The sequence below is a fragment of the Gymnodraco acuticeps genome, unplaced genomic scaffold, assembly GCF_902827175.1.
Source record: "Gymnodraco acuticeps unplaced genomic scaffold, fGymAcu1.1, whole genome shotgun sequence".
NCBI lineage: Eukaryota > Metazoa > Chordata > Actinopteri > Perciformes > Bathydraconidae > Gymnodraco > Gymnodraco acuticeps.
The window spans coordinates 1,431,140-1,455,984 of NW_022990125.1; the positions used below are offsets into that span (position 1 = coordinate 1,431,140).

General features: G+C 39.4%; 1 protein-coding gene across 3 annotated transcripts in view; it reads right to left on the reverse strand.

Annotated features, from left to right (window-relative positions):
* slc4a4a (solute carrier family 4 member 4a) overlaps positions 1 to 23,990 on the reverse strand; it is an 87,105-nt gene extending 63,115 nt beyond the window's left edge. The window contains exons 1-4 of one of the 3 annotated variants that reach the window (XM_034216630.1): positions 23,885 to 23,990; positions 23,194 to 23,278; positions 17,208 to 17,281; positions 3,651 to 3,824 (exon numbers count right to left, since the gene is read on the reverse strand). In XM_034216630.1, coding sequence (XP_034072521.1) covers positions 3,651 to 3,824; positions 17,208 to 17,281; positions 23,194 to 23,210 — 265 coding nt within the window. In that variant the 5' untranslated portion in view covers positions 23,211 to 23,278; positions 23,885 to 23,990. The remainder of the gene's footprint in view (positions 1 to 3,650; positions 3,825 to 17,207; positions 17,282 to 23,193; positions 23,279 to 23,884) is intronic. The other 2 variants (XM_034216628.1, XM_034216629.1) reach the window with 2 other exon arrangements.
* Between the last annotated feature and the right edge of the window lie 855 nt (positions 23,991 to 24,845).

Consider the following 24,845-nt stretch of genomic DNA (forward strand, 5'->3'; position numbering starts at 1 on the left):
AAGATTTGTATTTGAGTATCCCTGGTGGGCTAGAGCTTGTTCTAGCATACGATTCGATTGGCTGACGCTTCTGCCGAGGCTTCAAAAGTTGAACATTGCTCAACTTTTGCCGCGAGCCACGCCAGCAAAGCTCCGCGTCGCTTCCCACAATGAAGTTCGGCAAAAAGTTACGTCACCCCATTCAAAGTGAATGGTGAAGCTTTCAACGCACGCCGCTGTGTGGACGGGCCGTTACGGCCCCTACACACGGCGGCGTGCGTTGCCGCTTGGCGGTGGGCGTGTCTTGAGCTTGGGGAGTTTACGCGAGCAACGCGACCAATCACATGAATCTCTCCTGTCAATTGCATAAAAGGTTTTACATATGATGAACATTTATGCCATTAATGCCTATGGTGCTATTTTACGCAACATTCCATGCTGGCTAAATACTGTCTATGCCTGCTAGCTGTCCATTCAAACGAAGTACACTGGATATAAACTCCCCAAACAGGTGAAAACCTACCAGTTTCACCCACTGTCTCTGCCACCTCCCTCCATGCCTCGCTCCTCCGGTTTGTATCCCGGTAGGTGAACAGAGACTGATCATAAAGCACCGGGTGATTCCCTACCGCTACGATTATTTTCTCCTCCATTTTTTGGCATATGAGGAAATGAACTGCGGTCTGGCTCTCCCAGCATACACGCGGTTTGATTGGCTCGCGCTTGTACTGGCAGATTTGCATAAGCGGGATTTGATTGGGTGACGCCTCCGTCGAGGCGTCAAAAGTAGAACATTGCTCTACTTTTGCAGCGAGCACCGCGAGAAAAGCTACGCTTTGCTCCCACAATGCAGTTCGGCGAATCGTGACGTCACCCCATTCAAAGTGAATGGGCAGAAGCGTTGAAGCGGCAACACACGCCGCCGTGTGTAGGGGCCGTTAGGGTTCAGGGTTTAGGGTCCTTAAGGTGCGGGGGCCTGAAATTGTATAAACATGAATGGGACAGCACTTTGAGGTGACATCACCTTGTTTACACCAGTTGTGGGTGTGAGCGGTTTTATTTTACGTGTTTTACTCCAGATTTAAACATCTTTAATGATCTTGCCTTACCGAGTGGACAACAGGTAATTGTCAAAAAATGTATGTACTTATTTTTGTAACAAATAGTAAGTGATTATTTTGTTTTGATTGATCAGTTGCCTAATCATTGCAATGGATATTTGAGTGATTTAGAATAGGTTTTTCTTTAGCCAAGTCTTTGTATTTATCTTTTTTGTAACACTTTATGCAGTTTACAATAATAGAAAGAAACAATTAAGCTGTCATTTACCAGTTCATCTTGCACATTCAAGCATTAAGACCCCAACATAAAAGTCGGCTTCGCAATCACGTAACTACAAGCACAATAACCAAACTCCCAAACGAAAATGTTCCTTGACTGTTTAAATAAAAATACTAATCTTGTTTAACGAAGTGTGAGCATATTACCCGGCAAGTCTAAAGAGTTACTGCATTGCTGTTTATACATATATATATACATATATCTTATATCGATATAAACAAATATAATCAGTATAAATCTGACAGGTTGTGACACCAATGGCAAACAAACAAAAAAGAGGAAATCTCTGCTACAGTAAACTTAAGCTGTATCTTCAGGACGCTAGAAATGATTAAGTTCACGGAAATGATCAGAATGGGTCATTAGTAGGAACTGCTTGGCTTTCAATGATAACACGCACTGTATGTATTGGGGAATCTTATGTATGTTTTGATGTTTGTGCTGTAGCCGCTTTATCCAAAACAGCACTCCGGTTAGAGAGTTGGCACGGAGACAGGAAGTACAGTCGTTGGACTTTATATTAGCTTGGTTCTGATCATCAACACAGAATACATCATGTTTGATGTGGAATCACACACAGGATGTCGAATGGGTTTGATGAGAATGAATGAACGCAGATCAAGGAAAACAAGGGAAATTTACAACAGTATGACATGGTGATACTAAACCTGAATGTAGTGGGATATAAGACTTAATGACAGAAAAACTCAGATTACACAGCTTCTCATGCATTTCATTCTAAACAGCTAGCTGGATGATATCTGAAACAACTAAATACCATCTGTAATACCTTCTTCAGTTGCTTTGAAGGCTCCTCACAGAGCGGTGCAACTCCAGTTAGATCTATATCTTGGATATAGACACAGTTTTTGCTTAATATGCATTATCACAGTCAGTAGCAACACCAGATGGGCTGTAATATATTCAGTGATTGGATTTATGTCCTGAAATAAATCCCCCACGTCAAGTGATGTATAACAATCACATTTTGTTTTGGTCCTCTTGTCACTTCACGTGCATGCACGAGAGGAATTCGGAAAATGTAAATGATATTGAAATGATTATTATTTTCTACAGTGCACGCCCATTATGATTATTTTATATTATTACTATTATTTATTTAATAATCTATATCTTGTTTTTTTTGCACAAAACAAATCTAAAGAAAGAAAGAAAACCCAGTGACGTCTTCATTAAACAGAGCTTCCTAGGCGTAAGGTAAACTCTATGAGTGAAATTATAATGTATGTGCTGTTGGTCAGGATTCCTAGAAGCTATTAGTATATTGGACCAGAATTCATCCCAATCAAACTCTGGATCCAGATCTGGGATATCGGCCCTCCATATCGCCTCTAACGCCAGGGGTCTATAAGTGTGTTGTGTAATGAACCAGTAAAGTTTGGAAACAAGGCCACTTGTGCCTCTAGTGGAGTGTAGAATTGTATGCAGCGGGTGTGGTGATAGAGGACTTTGTAGTGGAACACCGCTAGCCCTTAAAGCCGACCTCAACTGTAAATAAAAGAAAAAGGAAGAACGAGGTAAATCAAATTCTGTACACAGCTCTTGAAACGAACGCAGACCTTCATCTCCATAGACGCTCCCCAGTATATGAACCCCTCTCACTTTCCACTGAGGAAACTGAATGGGATGGCCCCAATCAACAATCTGGCATTGTTAAATAATGGGGAACATGGATTCCATGCATAGGGGCAGCCACATAGTTTCTCTACCGCCCTCCAGACAGACAGCAATTGTGATACAATGGGGCCGAACCTGCAACGACACATAATATATATCTTGTTGTAAATTATATTTCAACCCCTTCCAATTCATGAAAGATGTCACCCAATGGATGTAATGTTTCTTCTTCCCTTTCTTCCTCAGTTTTCCTCAAACTCGTTGGAGCTCTTTGTCCGAGGGTCCGCCTGAGGGCATATCGCACTTTATACTCTATAAAGGACAGAGGACGCTCCAGCCAACGTAAGCATTAACACAAATTGAACCCCACACATGGGCATGCACTCTAAGAGTGATACGCGTATGTCTACAACCAAGGACAAAAGCACAGCATGCTCCTACACACAATCCTTAAGACACCCAAATCAGCACTAGTACGATTACATCCGAGTAGCCATTACTTCCAATGAAAATTCTGACTGAAACTGACTCTTACCTCAGCAGGACACGCACGGCTATTTCTGGCCACTAAGTGGACTCAGCAACTTTTCATGTAGAGTTACAGGGGCATTTATTCTGGAAAAGAGAGCATCCTTCAGAAAAGAGCGACATGAGCCCTAATCCGCCCCGACAGGACGTCCATCAAGACTTACTGAGAGGTTTGAGGATGCTGTTGCTGGGCTCATCGTTGTTTTCTGCGTCCGACTTGTCAGAGGTGTTCTCCGTCAACCTCTCCTTTCTGTCCTTGTGGCCGGTTTTCCGACGGTGACGCCTCCGACGCCGATAGCTCTTGGGCACGTGCACGCCGATGTAAACGGTGTGGTGACCTGCAACAAAAACAGAACGGCTGATAAATTATCTGACACTATATCCTGACAAATCCAGACTGCTGTAATGCATCTAGGCTTCACAGTTGACATCTTAAATATGTACTAAATACATAACCAAAACACCTATAAGGAAGTGCAAAGATAGAATAATTAGAGAATCACAATGTGATAACTATACTGCAAAACACATCAAATACAACATGACCTGAACCCAATCATGACACTTCTCAATTCAGTCAAACAGGGAACATTCTCACGTTCTCAAGTCAGCAGGTAGAGGTTGCAGTACACTGTCAAAACAAATATTTGGACAGAAAAATAAGTAAGACATAGCAGTGAAAACGCCATAACTGCATGCATGACTACATCTCTGCTATGTATTTATTTTGGCACAATACCAACAGGACAGTTTTACATGTAGTTTGGTGGTTTAGGGTCAACAGTGCCAAGCAGACCAGACTGTTTGTTGATAACATACCATTTAGATGGATTTTCTTCCTAACTTATTACATTTTTTGCTAGTCTGGAATTTCAGGTGAAATGTAATATAATCATACCTGAGTGATACATTATGTACGTGTGTTTACACAGCAATGAACCATACTGCAAATCTTTTTCTGTTACAACAACATTAAAGATCTGAAGCTCCCCTTAAACTTGCTGACGTTATTGCTTGGAAAATGCTGCATATGATAATAGACAGGAAACACGTGGATTGTGCAACAGGAATGGTTTGAAACATTTCTGATATTTATGCCACTTTATTATTCTGTGTTTTTAAAGGAGTATTGTGCTCATTTTCAGGTTCATATTTGTATTGTGCCTCTCCTGTGATATGTCTCCATGCTTTAATGTTCAAAAAGCTCTTTATTTTTCTCATACTGCCTGTGCTGCAGCACCTCTTTTCACCCTCTGTCTGAAATCAGAGCCCAGTCTTCTCTGATTGGTTAGCTGGCCGGCTCTGTTGTGATAGGTAAACCGCTTAGAGATGTCCCGCCCCTTAGCCTATCATTTACAATGCGTCAGAACGCTAGCCAATAGAAGCGCGATGTGTTTGTCAATAGGTTTATGGGAAAACTAAAGGCCCAATTTTCACAGAACTCGGTGGAAGAGAGTAGCATGGACCAAGAAAGAACTCAGATACACTAATTAGGTTTCACTTTCAATGACATTGAAACTTTTAGATAGATGCTCTATAGCAGTCATTATTCTATGGTTACACAATGGACCCTGAAAGGTTGCTTTTAATTATTTTAATATCCATTGTAGTATACTGACTAATGTTTGCTCTTTATTAGTTTAAGTAATGTCATACTGTAGTTCAAGTAAATAATAATAAATCAATAACTCTTGATGATGTGTACTTTTCTTTCAACAATACGGTTACCCAGACACTGTATTGAATCTGACATTCTTGACCACGTTTTTGGTGCCACAAGGTTGCCTTCCGAAGTAGAGGAAGGCTATTAAAAGCAACCTTTCAGGGTAAACATCAAACGTCCTGCTGAAACAAAAGGCTCTATACTATCAGTGTCAAACGTCTCCTTTTGGAGTGTGTCGGGTAACGCTGAGCCAAGCACTGCACATGACCCAACCAGGAAGTGGCTGAAACCCTCGACACAACAAACAATGATTTCTCTTGAAGAACAACAGCAGTCATTATTCTATGGTTACACAATGCCTGTTTTTTTAGGATTCATTTAAATTCACTGACACCAAAGTGGATACAAAGCTATGCTATTGTATGAGAGACATAACAGATCTAAAAAGGTTTGAGCTGTTTCACCTAAAATGGGAAGGGATATTGTAAGTCATGGAATTCAATGTGGTTTTCATGTAAATGAAACCAAAACACTGAGCAGATATTGGCTAGTTGTTAAATACTAGATATCAGACATCAGTTTGTAGTGTGCTTATACCATTGATGTCAATGAGAACTAATTCTCCAAGATATCTGAAAATAAACAATAAAAATAAGATTTTAAGAGAGCAGCGTGCTAGTTGCTGATTTCTAATGGCGATAAAACATTTTGCACTTTGATTTGCTTGTTACATCTTATAAAATACAAAAGTTAAATACATTATCAAAATATATGAACCTAAATTAATACATCAGCTGATGCGATTTAAATGCATTTCAAGCCATGAAATATATATAAAAGATGTATGAACAAATATTTGGTGATTAATTTACTATAACTTCCGCAATCAGTCTTTTTCGTTAACTTTTCCAGGTTAAGAGGAACTATCCCGAAGAAAACAGTTGGAGACAGACCCGCATCACCCACACCACTGGGCTGCAGCCTTGGCTTTTGGTTCAACAAAGACGCCACCGATCCAATGTTTATGGGATAACATAAAAGAGCTAGATCAATCGTATACAGCTAAAACCCCGACGGCATCAAAACATACATTCACCTAGAAACAAAACTCCAAGTTGAGATTTTTGGGGGAATTGTGGAGATTTATTTTATGATTCTGTGATGTTTTTAGTTATTTTTCCCAATTTCGTTAAAATATTAAAACATTACAAATATCAGGGACAAGGGACATTTTTTCCAAGCTCTGGGCAGCTCCTTCATTTCCAAAAGGCATTGTATGATGAGAGAATACTGCACATCCTGACACTTTTCCAGTGTGAAAGAAAAAATGTGGGATGCTGCACAATATTTTGAGCTGGCAACATCCTGCGAATTAAGTGTTGCCAAGATGGAGGAAAGTGCGAGTGACCAATGAGACTGCAAGCTTGATGCTGAAGCTCAGACAGTTTATTAGAGGATCTTTTCCCCTTTGGAACCATGACCAAACATGTGAAAAATATTTGTGTCTGTATTTTTACAATGCTGCAAGTACACGTGGGACATTGTTAACATGCCACACTAAGTTATAATAATAATAATAATCCTTATATTTATTATAGCGCTTTATCAAAGACTCTCAAAGCGCTTTACAAATACACATACAGATCATACATGTAATGGTCATCTACTGTGGACAATACCCACAGGAGCAAATTCGGGTGAAGTGTCTTGCCCAAGGACACAACGGCCTGACGCAGTGGGGCGGGAGCGGGTTTCGAACTGGAGTTCCCCAACGCCCCCTTGATCTGATGATCAAATGCACAGACCACTGCGCCACCCGTCCCTACAAGTTGGCATGTCAAGTCAAGGCATGTGTCATGTTGTGTACCAAACTGAAATGGAGTGGAAACCAGGCCCACTTACATTACATTTGAGTTTTGGAGCATCAACATTTTTAGCACATTTAACAACTTTTAGGAACCAATTATTTGAAGAAGGGTTGTTCAAGTGTTCCACCTGAGTAGCTGATATAGCAAAAAACAATCAGCAACTGATTTACAGACATTTTCTTGCCAATATAAACAAATGGGGATAAGTGTTTTGGGCATATACAATGACATCACGTACTGACATGACAGCTGTAGTAGCACCGTTAGGCCACTAAGAAAATGTGCTTTGATGCCTGGCTCACTTCCTCAGGGCTTTGTCGAGTACAGCATAAGAAATCAGATTGTCTTTATGAGGATATAATAATAATAATAATAATATATTACAGTTATAAAGCGCTTTTCCTGGTGCTCAAAGTGCTTTATAAATGTAATGTATTATTATTATTATTATTATTATTATATCATATAGCGTAGGATATATAAGAGGAGATCATATGGAATTAAAAAAACGCAACATATTGTTACATTTTACCTTCACAGTGGCGTTTTCTCCTGGAGGCCAAGGGAAGCCAGGCTTCCCCTGTTTTTTCGGATTGTAGTTATAATTTTAATAAATAAATAAAAACACTTCGTTTAGTTTCGGAAATTATTTGCTGTGTGTTGCTGCCGGCCCGTCTCTCCCCCATTCTCATTGAGTATTTTACAAAGAGTGAAACAGTGCCCCTCTAGATGTTATGGTCAAACAGTAGATTGCACTCTCTGTTGCGAGAGGAGGCCAGCCGAATCTGGCTTCCCTTGGTGAAAAAAAATGGAGGGATTGACCAATCAGACAAGGCTCACGTCATGCCCCTGCCAACCTGTGATTAGTCAAGGCCATGCCAAGGGAAGCCAGAGGCGGCTGGCTTCCCTTGCCTCACAATCCAATCAAATCGCATCAATTTAGTGTTGCAGTGACGCATCCTAAAACCCGGAAGTAAGCTGCGCTCGGTTTCCCTCGACAAAAAGGCAATGGGATTTCTCCATAGGATTTTGGAAAATAGCTCGAAATAAGGTCAGTGGAAAACAAACCTGTTTAATAAATGCAGGTTTTGTTCAGTCGGATAATATCCACATGTCTACCCTACTTTTATAATTTTCGAATCATAAATCTAATCGATATAAGCAGTGGCGACTGGCCATTAGGGGCAGGCACAGCCCCACCTAGTGTCAGCAGAAAGTATTAAAAATAATGATTACAAAAACATGCAAAAAATAAATTAAAAAATATATAAAATATATTTTAAGATCATGTTTAATCATCTGATTCGTCTGTACATTTCTGTTTTAGTCGGTGTTCTTCTAATTAGTGTCTACAGTGTGTGCCTATTGAGCTGTTTAGAGCCATGTGGGACAAAACCCGATCCTGCCTCTAAGTCAATGGTGACTGTAAAAACTACACTGCGCATGCTCAGAATATTTTCCTATTTAATGTGTGTGGCAAAAAAATAATGACCATAGGGGCATAGTGTTGCCATCCCCACCATACGTCATCTCACATAATTCAGAGCTGATTGGCTGTAAGTACGTGTGCCGCGAAAAGTGTGGTGTGTGAAGAGGAGACAAGAGAGCTTCAGTGACGCATCCTAAAACCCGGAAGTAAACTGCGCATGGCTTCCCTCGACAAAAAAGCAATAAGATTTCTCCAGAGGATTTTAGAAAATAGCTCCAAATAAGGTCTGTGGGAAACGTAGCTGTTAGATAAATGCACGTTTTGTTCAGCCGGATAATATCCACATGTCTACCCTACTTTTATAATTTTTGAATCATAAATCTATTGATTAGATTAGATTTATGATAGACTTTTGAAACTACAAGAACATAAGGAGGACTTTTACAAAAAAGTAATAGAGATTTTTGTCCAGAAGGATAGGCTATAGGCAAATGTACTGTGTACAGAGAAGAAAAAAGGAGCGAATCGGACGTAAGACGTTAAAGGTCTCCTGATTTAGTTTGTGAATGAATGCTTATTAGAGTTTTGTCTGGAGAGTGCGTGCGGACCTGTCGGTTAGATCAGGGGTTCCCAACCCCCGGGCCGCGGAGGTGTTACTGCTGGGCCGCGAAATAGCTCTGAGTTTATCGTAATATTTGCAGAATTATAAATATATACAAATATTTTATCATAATATTTTTTTCAGAAAGTGTTTAATGTTCGCACCTATACCAGTCATATTATTTCCTCCAGTAGCCATAGTTAATCTTTCACCAGATAACCGTTGAAAATGGCTATTATGATGTTCCGAGGGATTCGGCGGCTCAGCCTGGTCTCAGCCTCTTGTGTGCACGAGAAGCCGGTGCGTCAAGTAAGAAGAGGAGCGCACAGGAGACAACCGTTTAATTGCAGACTGTTGTGTTTATGTGGGGAAATGGCAGTGCATACATTATTTGAGATATATTTCAAACTCGGACTTCATTTTAAGGACATGTCGGCCAGGGGTGTAGAGCTATTTATTTTATTAGCTTTTCTTTTTAATGACTGATTTTAAATGCCATTTTCTTAATGTCTTTCATTTTTTTGTAAAGCACTTTGAATTGCCTTGTGTTGAAAAGTGCTATATAAATAAACTTGCCTTGCCTTTGTTTAAGCACCGGATTAGCAAAACAGGAGAGTAAACCAGTCTGCCTTGATCTATGAATTCATGTCCGGGACTCTCACGGTATCTGCTGCCCGCAGCTGTTTTATAGAAGGAAAACCTCCTTCACTTCATGAAATGGCTGCAGGCAGCATCAGGAGGCAGCGGGACGTGTAACTCCGCTTTTGAGAAGTGCAGCACCAGCGCGCCGAGAGCTGTGCCTTTTTACGCACCGCCTTCGCTGTGTTTACCTTCATCAGAACAGCGAGTGACTGCAGTCTGCTACGTGTTAACCACACACACACACACCTCTACACACACCGAACTGCCCGATTACTCCCCCTTTTATTAGTTTTATGAAGGAGATGTCCAGTCACCAAGGCGCATGATGTGTGTGTGTGTGTGTGTGTGTGTGTGTGTGTGTGTGTGTGTGTGTGTGTGTGTGTGTGTGTGTGTGTGTGTGTGTGTGTGTGTGTGTGTGTGTGTGTGTGTGTGTGTGTGTGTGTGTTGTGTGTGTGTGTGTGTGTGTGTGTGTGTGTGTGTGTGTGTGTGTGTGTGTGTGTGTGTGTGTGTGTGTGTGTGTGTGTGTGTGTGTGTGTGTGTGTGCTCTGCTCAGCTCAGCTCTGTGTGTTCGGTGTGTTTGTGTCTGTCCGACACCGGCATTTGTTTTCAAATGACCATGAACAGTAATTTACACACATCTGGCTAACTCCATAGGTAGCCTACAGTATATGCGGGTGTTCCCAAAATAAATTAGTTTAATCTTAATCTCGATGTAGTACTAAATGCTGTCGGACGTGCACCGGAACGAACGTCACTATCATAATATCTTCTGAAAACAAATGCCAGTGACACACACACACACACACACACACACACACACACACACACACACACACACACACACACACACACACACACACACACACACACACACACACACACACACACACACACACACACACACACACACACACCTCCTTCATAATGCGCCTTCTCCTTGTTTTCCCATCACTGGATTATCCGTAAATCATACAAACAAAACCAAAACGTTGATTTATCTGTTTTCCCGTTTTGGTTTAAAAACTGAATAACGTCGGTTTTTTGGTTTTCCGTTTTTCCGAAAAACCAAAAAACGACACCGGTTCTTCTTTAAACGTTGTTAATATGTTTTGGATGCATATTGTTCTGGTATTTGTTCATGCTGTTGCATACAATTAGCCTCTGTTGCAGGGGCGGATCTACCGGGGTGGCATGGGGTGGCAACTGCCACCCTAAACAATAGCCTTGCCACCCCAGCTGCCACCCCAGTTGGCATCTTTGTTTTGAAAGAAAAGTTGTTGCTCATCGGACATTTATGAGAGAAAGTCTCTAATGTCCGAGTGCAAGTGAATGCAGCACAAGATGCACGTCATGTAACCCCTCCCCCGGTCCTGGCGCGAGAGTGGAAATATGATTGGTGGCGAATTCATTTGAACGGGACGGCGCAAAACGAGAAGCCTTTCGGACCCAAGCACTGAAGGAATGAGGTATTTGCGGTCTACAATGACAGAGAAGAGAATGTCAAGTTTGGCTGTACTCAGCATTGAATCAAAACGCACTACAGCTGTTGATCTTAATACATTTGTGAGGCGTTTTGCTGAACAAGATAGTAATCGCCGCATTCAGCTGTAATAGACATGCCAACTTGATGCACTGCTCACGGATGACTCGATGAGAATAACAAACGGTTAAGATGATGACCTTGTATGCGTGTATATATTTTTTTCTTCAATTTTAAGTCCTGAAAAAGTAAAATAAGACGGTGTGTAAAACTACACTGCCCAGCCAACAGAAAGTAACCACTTTGATTTAACTAGGCCAGTAGGTAAGGACCTTCCACTGGATAATAACTGCAGCGATGTTTTAGCTGAATACACGTTTAACCCTAACTGATGCAGTTAGTCACTTCTTTAATGTTTGTTCTTTCTGATGTAAAGTCAAGGTTGTAACTGTATATCAATAATGATATAATTACTTGTTTTTCAAATTTGAAGGAGGGTGAGCAAGCATCTTGATGAACATTCATCATTAACTCCTCCAAAAAATAAATATAGTTTATTCAATAATAAATGAATATGTGAATCATAACAGTTCTTCACTATATCTGTAAAGCGTCTTTGAGCACCTATAAAAACGCTAACAAATTAAATCTATTATTATTTATTTATTCAGCTGATAGGAATAATATGATTGTTAATAGTATCATATTCATTCAGACAAACATCGATGAGACAGTTAATTAATGTACTTATTGCAGCAGTCTGCATAGATTTGGTTCCCCTGCTGGTCTAAGAGTGAGACAAACTCATTCAGTTATTGTTCAGTTAAAATTCATTAAATTACGTCTGCCACCTTATATGTAAGGCTTTACTGATGTGCCACAATAATATCACCTATGTGATTGAGTTAAAATATTAATATTGTGGCTTTCCAAGTTAACATTGATTGTAGGGGTGTAACGGTTCACAAACATTTCGGTTCGGTACGTACCTCGTTTTTAGGTCACGGTTCGGTTCGGTACGTTTTCGGTACAGCAGAAAAAATTATCACAAAACATTAAAAACATTTTTTTTATTATTATTAAACTGTGACTAATGTATTCAAATAAATACAAAATATAGTAAAATAAACATTAAGGTGCAGCATTTCGATGAACTGAAATAATCTGTATTTGAACTGTACTAGTACCTAAGCAGCCAGCTTGACATTAGGACTTGCTTGTCATTGTATTTTCATGTTTTCATGTTCAGATTAACTTGTCCACATTGCTTGCTGAAATGGCAGATCTGCTGGCACTAACAATGTCTCCTGCTGTGGAGAACACCCTCTCTAGGGACAGAGGTAGCACAGCCAGGTAGCGCTTTGCTAACATGGCAACATAAGGATATTTGGCGTTTGTAATAGCTTTGGCTCGGTCTGAACTTTCTGCGAGTGGTGGAGGCTTAAATGCTAGTGGGAGTTGGGTTTGCACTTCAGTCTTTTTTCTTTTGGTACCGGTGATATTCACATTCGGGTGATGCCTTTTCAAATGAGTGTGATGTATTGCCAGCCGCGTAACCAATGTTAGTTGAACAATACCGACAAACAGCTTTGGTTCGGTCCACCTGTCTTTGTCCGTCATCCTTGTACGTAACTGCGAAACCAAAATGTTCCCAAACCGGAGACTTCAATGATGCCGGAGGATTTTCAGCTCAACTTTATCTGCGTTCGCCATTTCGACAGTTCCTCAAATTACTGACTACATTTGAACGCATCCCTGTGACCAGCTCTCATAGTATGCCTCTCATCCAATGAAATTACTTGGTCGCTCTATGATATATACCTGAGATTACTTCCAGAAAGTTGTTCATGTTCTAAATTGTTTAACGCTATATTCGTTCGGTACACACGTGTACCGAACCGAAGGGCCCGTACCGAATAATTTCAGTACGGGTACGTGTACCGTTACACCCCTAATTGATTGATATGATTGCGATTCAAATCAGCATATACTTCTGTCAGGGGATGCCACCCCTCAAAATCTCCTGCCACCCTCTTGCCACCCCATGAATATTTGTCTAGATCCGCCCCTGCTCTGTTGCTACCTGCTGGTAAGTAAATATTAAAATCAGTTAAAATTGACAACCGGTCCGCGATCTTTTTTTAATGTATCTGCCGGTCCTTGGCACAATAAAGGTTGGGAACCCCTGGGTTAGATAACAGGTGTGTGTAAGTCCTGCATCTGTATGATACAAATGTGTGTAAAATGATACTGGGTGCTGTAATCACTCATCTGGTTACGTTATTACATTGACCACCACACCCCCGACCCAAAAGAAAGGACGTATTATTGGCTTCCCCTAATTTTTTCCCCACGCCACGCTACTGTAATATTAGAGTCGAACAATGAAGCGATCAGACTTAACATACAGAAAGTGGGCATTATAAGAGAAGCAGATGGCTGGACAGCAACAACAAAAGAGAAAAGAGACATAGACAGATAGAAAGAAAGACGGCGCTGCTATTCGGGCTGATAGATGAGCAATAAAGCAGAGCATGAAGATGCTTGCACAGGTTGAACGAGCCAAGAAAGGATGTAAGAGAAATAGAGGAGGGTGACGGAGAAAGAATAAAAAATAGTCGAGTCAAGGAGCTCGAAAGGAAGATTTGCACACTGCCAGAGCAGCTTTGTGAGGCAACTTCCTCTTCTTTTTTTTGCTTGGAAGAAGAACTTCTTTTGGAGCTGCCTGTAAGCACACACTGAATGAATTAAAATCTGGTGTATGCTGGGAGGTTTGTTTAGCTCACTAGATTTCTGAGGAGAGGCAACACCACCACCAGTTTCCCCAGTAACCGCGCCGCTGGGACCTGACCAGACCAGTGGGGAGGATGGCATACGGCCACGCAGCACTAGCAGCATGCTAATGCTAAATGGCTTTAAATATATACTTTTGGATCAGTGGGGGGGAGACAGTTTTTTGTCCGAATTAGCTATACCTCTTTTTTTTACTTCTGACTCAGCTACAACATGAAACTTTGAATTACATCAATGGAGTACAATCATGTCACCTAAGGTCACACCAGAGTTCTTATTTGCATGCGTAAGTAAATGATCCATCTTGGCTTGAGTGAAACCACTAACTAATCAGTGTCAGAAAAAGATAATTAAGTGAGCTAAGGATCCTCCAGACTTTCATTTTGTACAATGTGTGAAATGACAAGCTATCTTACTTCTTATTGTTCTTATTATCAGTCAAGCAGTGGGGAAGAGACTGAACAGTGAAGACTCCAAAAAGAGAATTAGTCCGCAGTCAAGGACACATGCAGTCACAGCTGAGATGCTGGTTAGGAACAGGAAGTTAGAGAGGCTGAGGCAGGGTTCAAGCTGAAGTGACACCTGACAAAATGTTGTCCTCCAGCATGAGGGACTGATGTGCAAATTCCAATGTTGACCCTGTTATATGTATTTCAAGCTTGTAGATAACTGAGTTAATTTAAAGTGGTTTTGCATGTTTTACATTACATTAAAGTTAAAAAACCTTTCCATTGTGTTGAAAACTCTTTTAAACAGCCAATGCTTAACATGTATTTCTATACAGTGCATAAACAAGTTGCCAGGCGTTCAAGCTTGCTTATAAAGTGTAATCTAATAATTAATGGGACCGGACAGAACTGATGTTTTAGTAAACAACAAACATTGTCATTCAGAGGGAATTCAACTTTTTGTGCTCATTTTGTCCTGGGTTTTATCCTTGCCAAAAAAGACAAACAGTATTGGGATGGTGTGTAACCATTGACTACTTCAAAAAACAAAACAAACCATGAAGTTCTTTGGTGGTAAAACTGTCACTATGCCAGGCCCTTTAACTTGCTGGACGATTACCCCAAAAAAAATCCTCACCATGTAAACCTAGCCCTGCTCCTAAGTAACAAGAAGCATAATGAGGGAGAGGGGACTTTGAGGGCTACTGAAATTGTAATGAGCTGAGTTTTGGGCATAACAAATAAATATAAATGGAAATAAAAGCTGTCACTCCAAAACACTGCCATAAAACATTTTTTAAGTAATAAAGTTACTACAAAAACTTACCAATCTATTTAAGGATAGAGCAATATATCGATATAATATCAATATCATGATGTGAGATGTTATTTCCCTCTTAAACCCCACGGACCCGCCGAAGGGGCCGAAATCACAACATCTGCAAGCAAAAGTGTCTGAGGGCTTCTTAAGATGTAATAAACTATGAATGTTTTATGTCCATGTAACGGGAAGAAACTTTTTTTTTTTTAAACCCACAATGCTAACTGAAAGCCTCTGAATTAGCAACGAGCGAAAAATGCTAACAGATTACAGCACAGAAACTCACTCATAAAACCCTTATTATTTATCTTTTCTGCACATCCAACCCATCGATTCGCATTGTGAGATGACACAGAATCGTTTGGTACATACATTATCACTCTATGATAAGAACTCGTGGAGGTAATAACAAGAACAGACATCAAAACATGTGGCGCTAGGTAGCTAAAACCGGCAACAGGGCGTTGTCTGGTCAAAAGTGGTCTTCAATGGCATTCAAACGATAAAAACGCTGCTGAAGTTAATCCATAGGTTAATCCAATGTGTCTATGTCCCTTTGAAATGATTTCTGATAATCCATAAGCAATAAACCCTGCTTTTCCATTTCCAGATGTCAGAGCGAGAGATAACTTCACTCTCATGCAAAACTACATGCGCAAAGACCCCACCTTTTTGTGTTAACGTTGGTGTCTATGTGAACTCCCCTTTGATTCTATTGGCTCTAACGGTCAGAAAGAGATGTCAATCACCAAAATCGACCGATGGGTTCCAGAGAAACGGTAAAAACGCTCATTTCCACCCAAATCACCCCAGAGGTGGAGTCTTTTTTGCTAAACCTCTCTAAAAAAGTCAAATGTCACTTGTTTTGCATCAATCTTGATACAGGGTACTTATTATATGTTGTATAGGCTTGATGTCTAACAGGTTACATTTTGGATATGGTAAGTGCTTCCTTTGGTGGTTTTAAAGGCTGCATGTCTCAGTAAAGCAATGTTCTTTCATGAACTTACCAGACTGTTCTAGCATTTCTATTATTGGCCTTTGCCTGCTTAGTCATCAAATCCACATCACTGGGGATTATTTAACAAGATTCTCATTGTGTAAATACTTTGTGTACACATAAATGGTCAACCCTACAATATCGACACAATACTGATATCAAAGTATTTGGTCAAAAATATTGTGAAATTAGATTGTCTTGATATCATGCACCACAGATATATATATATATATATATATATATATATATATATATATATATGCCTTATCTGGTTGTGTCATTTATAAAAAATGGAAAAACATATCATTGTCTCATCACTCATTTGTCGAATAGAGATCTATACTTTAATGAATAATGCTACTATCTATTTTCTGGTGGCATTAATCAATTTATAAAGATGCCAATAGAATACAATTGTCATTTTATCAGGAGGCAATCTTTGAAGACATTTGAGCATACCGGAATTTGTATCCTCTTTGTTGTCCTGAGGGTATTTACGGGGATTAGTGAGGTAAACACAGGGTGTCATGCTCCGTGTTCTACATCTCTCTCATGCCAGCTCGTTAACAGGTGAGCGTCACGGTGTACGTGCAGGAAGGGCCAGAAATGTGGCACTCTTAAAAAATGCTAGATAAGGTCCTTCCTGTTTATGTCAATGAATGCTTCTAAAATCAATTCAGACGAGGTGAGTTGTTTAAAATAAAAGATAGCGTCAGAAATGTAAATAATTGCATAGCTTAAGGTCATACTTTTTGTTAAGCAGACTTAGTTATGTCTGAGGAACTTCTTCAAGGTACTAAATAAATATTTCAGTAGGAGGCTAAACCTTGGTAAAGTTTTTATAATGCACCACCTTTGTTGTTTTTTGCGAGTTGAGTTACTATTGTTTTGTGGTTTACATTATTTGGTAGGTCAAATAAAACCTCTTCTAATCACATTTAGAGACATTTGAATGCACAGGAACAGGATAACTTACCCTCTACCTCCTCCTCGTCACAGATGTGCTTGAGTAAGGACGCCCCCCGGTCCAGCACCGCCTCATCCTCCATCCTGTAGTAGTAAAAGAGGAAGAAAGACTGTTCACACTTCTCCTCCTGAGACAACGTGGCTCCATAGTTCCTCGGCTCGTTCGGATACAGTAAGTTTGGATTTGGGTTCAGTCTGGTGCTGCTGGTAGCGCTCATCTCCACCCGTTACAGACTCATTGACAGACACGCTATGGGACTGCCTGGCAGCTCTGAGATAGCAACTTGAGATCTGCTCCCCTGTGACTAAACTACCCTCAAGTGTGAGAATGTGGGTCGTCCTTGAGGAGGGCAAAGTGCGCAGTCGATAGGTAGGATGTAATTGATTTAATCTGGAGGTGGGGGGGTTAGGGAGAGGACAGGAAGTCTCTGCTAATAGAGCGTATTGACCAAAGGGACTGGCGCTGGCCATACGCAAAAAGTTGACTAATTAAAACGTTGAGATATATCCACACCGTACGACTCTGAATCAAGGTGTTTTAATTGAAGTGGAAGTAGGAATCTGAAAAGGTATCTGTTAGTGTTGTGTCTAATCAGCCACACGCCCACACACTACAAAGCCTCTCCATCTGGCTGGTAATGCCTGCCAGCCCCCTCTCCATCTAAGGAACAAGTGGGGCATCACATGTCTGTCTACTCATCCGCCCTTACAGGATTACGCCAGCTTTACTTAAGTGACAACACACAGAAGCCTGTAGCAGGACGGCGTGTGGGAGCCCCCCCCCCCTGCTTTCCGAGATGACTCCACACAGGTTCGTCCTCACCTTAAAGTCTAGTTGCCAGCTCATAGAGTCCGGAAATGTTGAGTTCACCAAAGTGTTATGATACACATAGAAACGGCCAGATGCTAACCTTCATATGTTGGGCAGAAATCCTTTATTTGTCTAGCAACGGGGACATTTACATCAGAATCAGAATCAGAAACGGGTTTATTACCAGGTAGGTTGACATCTACGAGGAATTTGACTTGGTGTCGTGGTGCATACATAAAAGTAAAACAAAAGTTCAAAACACAGATAGAGAACTATTTTAAGAAAACTATAATAACATTAAAGATAATAAAAAATATAGTAAAATAAAATATAGCATTATTTACATTGAAATAGAATGGAATAAAATATGTGCAGTAAAAAAAACAGATATTGTTAACATTGTGTGCATTAATGTAATGCATAGAGTCTGCATATGATTACAACTGCAGATAAAGTGAGGAAAAAACATTGAGTTAGTTACCATGATTTACCAATATAGCGTTTAGGAACAATAGTTTAAAAATGGCTTTGCCGATTTGGACAATTTTGAAGTGGTTGTGGGCGTTATTGAGGATGCTGAGTCAATTTCTATCATTTCAGGATCAACAATTGCAGTTTAAACCAGGAAATGTCCATATTTGTTCTTGATAGACTTTGGGTCAATTTTGAAGATTTAAATCTCTGGATGATTTGGATTGGACAGATTGCATAAATCTTTGTTTTCTTTAGTGTCATTTCTTGATAACAATAGACATTCGACTTGAATATTTTTGAACATACATTAAACGTTATTATACTGTTAGTATGTGCGTTTTCTGTGTTGGTTTAAGCACATTTTCAGTGTGTCTGCAATGCATTTATTTCACATTTAGTTAAAAAGGTATGAACTTATTGAACGGCCCCAGGCAATCCAAAAAAGATTATTGTTAAAAAAACAACTAATTATTGTTTGTGTAATTAACAGTAGATAGCAGAATCTCCTTGTTTGTGAGAGAAAACTAAAATGTATAAACTTACATAATAAAAGAAAAGTGTAGTAGCCTTTTCTGGTGTTGGCTCAGAGAAGTATTTACTATCTGAAATCGGCATTAACTAGAGTTCAACACTTGCTTTCTTGAGTGTTGATTAGAGAAGTGTTTGTCCACTTGCATGTAAATAATTACTTTCTGTTTTATTAGATGCAAGTTGTATTATCATAACTTATACACAACTACATTGTAGTTATTTATTGTATGAAAACTTAGATCGCAGTTTCCTCTACAGTGCAATTACAAGACATAAAAGAAATATATATAAAAAACAACAATAAAAAAGGAATGTGCAAGCTATTCATTAATTAGTTATTAATTAATTAGCTAGTAATTAAATGTTGTATCTGTGTCCATTAATCCCCTAAATTTGAGTGATAAATGCATTTGATGTGATTATGTCATTAATACCTTCAGTAATGTTTTCTAACCCAATTTAGTCCATTCTAGGTCAAAGTTGACTGGACGGCATGGGCTAAGCAGAGTGGCAGGGGAACACCCAGTATTCCTCCAGCTGGTGGGGATTGAGTGTCCTGTCCATGAGTAGACATTCTCTGCATAATGCCACACTAATCTTCATGTTGTACATATTATTACATTTAGTTAATAAGTGTCTTGTTTTGAAATTTAACAAAGAAAAATCAGGAGGCAAAATCTGTTAGCAACAATCCGAGAAGTGCCTATCAGAGTTTCTGATTAACATGTGCAGATTATGTGAGAACAAACAACTCCCTGATCAATACTTTTTGAAGAAAGAAAAAAACTATGCAACACTTGCTGTCTTTAGTTGTACGGTTTTTAGACCACACAAACTACAATTATTCTAGAAATAAAGTTAACTCAAGTTTTATATGTTAATTTCAGAACATACTGACGCTATCTGGTTTATTTACTCCAAAACTGAACTTGTTAACTTCTTTAAAATCCAAAATGTTATTCAAAATGCCATCAGATATTTTTTCTCTCACTACAGAAATTGTATTTTTAATAAATCTGGGTCAATGTAATTTGATAGATTACTCAAACACACCTTATCATAGTTTAACTTTGATGCGTCACTCTTCCCGCTCTGGGTGGACTCGTAAAGCGTTTTAAAACAACACCATGATTCCACAGCAGTTCAACTCTGGACTTCAGCAGCTCTCCTGCTAATACTGCCCTTCCTACTTCCTCCATTGCCACCTATGGAACAATCATGGACATAACAGGCCAAACTCCACTCTGCCTGACCCCCACACATGTCTGCTCCAGAGTTGTATTTCTACACTGAACTTAACACAGTAAAAGAAGGAAACGACAAGGGCAACAATTGTTGCAAAAAAGAGTGTATTAGCTGGGGATAAAAGAAACTCTTCACTGAGTATTATATTCCTTAAGGAATATAGGATACCATAAGTAAAGGATTATTCCATCACATATTTTAATAATGTGTGCATGAAATGGCTTTAACAGGAAACCAGCAAATAATCAATATGACTACAAACTCAGTGATGAGGCCAAATCTGTACATGTGTGTTTACTCTGCAGGCTGCTGATCTTGTTGTGTACTTTGCAACACAAAGCATCAATTAAGGAATTTAATTGCACAAAATGCAATGCAGAGCTGGTTGATGTCGCCAGGGAAAAGAAAGTTTGGGGCTCTCTGCTGGAACTGCTACCCCCGCGACCCGACCACGGATAAGCGGGAGAAGATGGATGGATGGATGGAAAATGCAAAAGAAAACGCAGGTGTTAGGGTTAAGGTCAAATGTTTGATGCTTCTCTGACAATTAAACGGCGTAAATCAGAGTAACCTTTTTTTATTATTATTATTATAAGTCTACCTATAATCAGGCAAAAGGGCATTTTGTTTTCTATGACATTGACAACAATATCAACTATACAGTACTTCTACTTATGATTTGATTCATTCAGGACTGGTTACTGATCTTGACTTGTTCCAAGTTTGGATGTTAAATTCTGACTCTGCCTGTTCTGTTTTAGATCACTGAATTCATTTTAATTATCAAAATCCCTTAAAGATGCACATTAAATATTTCAATCTAACATTTATTTATCTCCTATGGATAAGAGCAACATAAGAAAATAAGTAAAAAGGTAAAAAAAAAAGCATGCAAATAACACAACCAACCCAATGCGCTGTGAAGTATTTTAGGGTGGATTTTCCCTTCAGTCAATAATTTAAGGTATGTCTGTATTGATTATCAATATCTAATCAATCAAACAACCTTCTAACAAGCAATCAAACCTTGACAAGCTGTTACTTTGCACTCTTGATTGTTTATTAGCTGCTATATTTCACTCCACAGATACGTTATCAGTCTCCCTGCCCTTGTAGGGCGTACAGTAATCTGCCTGTAGCCTACATTTACTATCTGTGTGAGGAGGTGAGTGTGTTCTCTGTACTCAAGCTAAACTGGCGGCTGTGTGTCCAAACCGTGGAAACATCAAACAGCCTTCAGGCATCCCGACTGTGTTATTATGGTATATAATATCAACTGTAGTCAAAGCATGAGATACGAACGTGAATGTGTCTGGGTCATGTATCTAGTATGCTGTACTCCAATCAAGTTTAGAAAATCCCTCATGCAACTAGGCAGAATGTCATCAGATATCTCATTGACCTGAACCCCTCCAAGGGCTTCTGCACACAATAAACAATTACAGTTTTTGTTTAATGATAACCACGCCAGGCTGACAGAAGTTACTATGGTGCACGAGGTAGAAATGCAAAGCTTTGTGACATGGTAATTGTCACACAAAGTTCCCACTGCTCTCTCTAAATAAATGTGGATCACATGGGAAAGGCCAGGTTTGAACTGGAATTTAACATCCTGGAATCATGGTTTCTAAATCATGATGACAAACATCAAATAGCTCTTTTGAAATCACTGAATTCATGTCATATTGCTGGTTTTAGTCACTTTCATGAATTCCTGCTTTTTTTTCCGTTGTTGTCTTTACTAGATAAAACAGCATAATTATGGTAACAACATATATACATATTGTTCAACAACAGCCTGTTTACTATCCTGAAATCAGAAATAAAACAATTATTCAGCAGGGGCAACATTTTGGTGATAGTTTTCTAAAAGCAATCACAAAAACACAAAGTCACATTGATGCCGTGTACCTGGAACACTGACAGCACTTAAGTGAAAAAAATCCGTAAGACATTTTGATAGTCCTCTTTAAAAGATGCAATACCGCCTTTTTAACTCTATAATACAATATACACTCACCAGGGTATCTGCACATGTTTTAATTATAAATTGAATTACTTTTTAAAGACATTTTACCACTATAAGTACAAAATAATACAATTACTGCAACTAAATACAATCTAGTATACACCATTAATAAGTTTTATTGAATTTGAACTGATATATTCAGTAAACATTAACCAACATAACTGCCTTCTCATCGGGGAGGAAACTTGCATTTGTTTAAAAAATATATCACCTAAATGTGGATTTAGAGTTGAATTTGGCATGACAACTTGAGAAAAAATGTGCCCCGGAGAAACTAAATGCATTGGGGACATCAGTTCAGAGCACGTTCACAAAATGAAATAATAAAAATAATAACCAGAAATTGTAGGGCCTATAATATCAAAATCTCACTTTGATACTTGTTAAGGATCACAGGGATGCTGACTGATTCATCACAGTTGAGATTGTGCAGCATGAAACTAACAGAGCACGGTGTGTTCAGGGTCACCTGCAAGTATACCTCCAAGGCTTGGATCGTTCTAAAGCCATTACATATCTGTTCATGTCTTCACGTTTAAACTTTAACAAACTTGTAATGATCTTCTCTGGAGTTTGTTAATAAACTACCTTTCAGGATGTGTTAATACCCAGCCCTGTTTAGTTAGTTAAAGGTGGTTTCTCAGCTACATGCACGTCAGATTTAAAATACAGCAGTTTCAGCATATCCTGTCATAGAAGCAATATTTGAAACGTCTTCTTGCAGCCAGAGCACATTACTGAACCACTTTTTACTCAAGCTCACATCATATCTAATCATGTATTTCCATAAATTAAGCACCAGAGGATGTGTGTGCTCTTTTACATCCAAGTGTGCATTATTCAATGTATTAAATGTCAAGCAGCTCCGTGGACACCACTCCTGCAAAGCTTGTTGAAGTCGCTTACTTCTTTGTGCTGCTCATCTCGTCAGGTTGCGTGTGATAAATCTCCCGAACAGAGCGGCTCACCGGAGCGGCTGTTGATGCTTGACCTGACAAAGAAACACATGTCATATCTCTGCTTTCTGTGGAATCAATGCACACTCAGAGCCTCGACACAACCAAATAGTTTGACTCAAATTAAAGTTTCTTAATCCACAATATAACCATCAGAAAGCAACATTCTGAAGGACATTCAGCACGTGACAGATTGACCAAATATGGGTCTGCCAAAAATCTGATTTAGTCTAATTTTAAAAGGGCAAAATACAGACACAACCAATTGCAAACACTCTTTGTGGACCATTGCAAGTCCTGTGAGCTCTGTTTATTTCAGGATACTTTACTGACAAATATCAGACTTTTTGCAGATGTTTAGGCTCTTAATATACACATGAGTTTGAAGCAGGGTCATAAATCACGCAACAACTGAGCCAAAACAAAACGCGCTCCCGGTGTGCATTCACGCACACGCCACCCTTTAATCGTGTGATAAATTGCTTCAACAAAACTGAAGGCCACGCAGAAAGCATGACATGAAACCTATTAAAAAGTGACATAAAGTCGCTCAAGGCACGCTGTAGGATTTCATATTATGGTGATTTATGTTCGAGACGCCTGTTCGCACATGCAGGAAATCTCAAGGTGGAGCAACTTACCGCTGTAGGTCTGATCTGGTGCTCTGTGTGTGGCTCTGTTGTCACCCCTGCGGTGGCATGAAGGTAAAGAAGTCTACTTCCACAGCTCGGGGAAGTTAGTCTGAGGCATTGTGCGGGGACTGCGCTCAGCATGCTGCCGGACCGTCCTCCTGTCAGCCACTCCTCCGGGGGGAGGTCAACTGCTCCACGCTGCACCATCATCACTGTTTCAACACGCGCGCATACTCACACACACATAAAAACACACACGCCAAGGCATTGTACAGCTATAACAGCTGCAGGCAGGGTCAATGCTCAACACACACACAGTTCAGTTCAACTGTAAAGTCATCTGTTAATAGTAAGCAATAATAACTTTTGTATAATATATGTATCAATAATTCAATAAGGAGTCTTACGTTATTAATGAAAAAAACTGATAGTTGGGAAAGGTTTCTTAAAATATATAGAATTTTGTTTATTTATGTGAATTTGTATACTGATTTATTTACCATTTTTGTTATTCTGAAACTGGATGACTAATGGGAGGGCTATTGTGTTTGATTGTCGGTTTCATTCATTTTCTGTATCAATATTGAATTATTAGAATTTAAAAAAGTATCCCTGATCTGAAAAAAATAAACAATATTCCTGCGTCCTTACCTCCTTACACAAGAAAAAAGAGTTTACATTTTTGGTCAAAGCTATCTGTGGCACATTTAATGTTTATTCAAATGTTGTTAGTATTAAGTATTTGAATCCAAAATGATTATGTATTGCAGGATAACTTCAGTGTCTGTATGAATATACAGCGCCATCTGTTGGAAGCACGAGGATTACATGTCAAGACCTCCACATCATGAGTTATACACCAAAGAGTCACATTTTAGATCATTTTATATTCAGGCACCACAAAACAACCATCATCTGAAAATAAGTTAATGAATTTGTATTCGTAGAAAGGTTGAACCATGAATAAAAA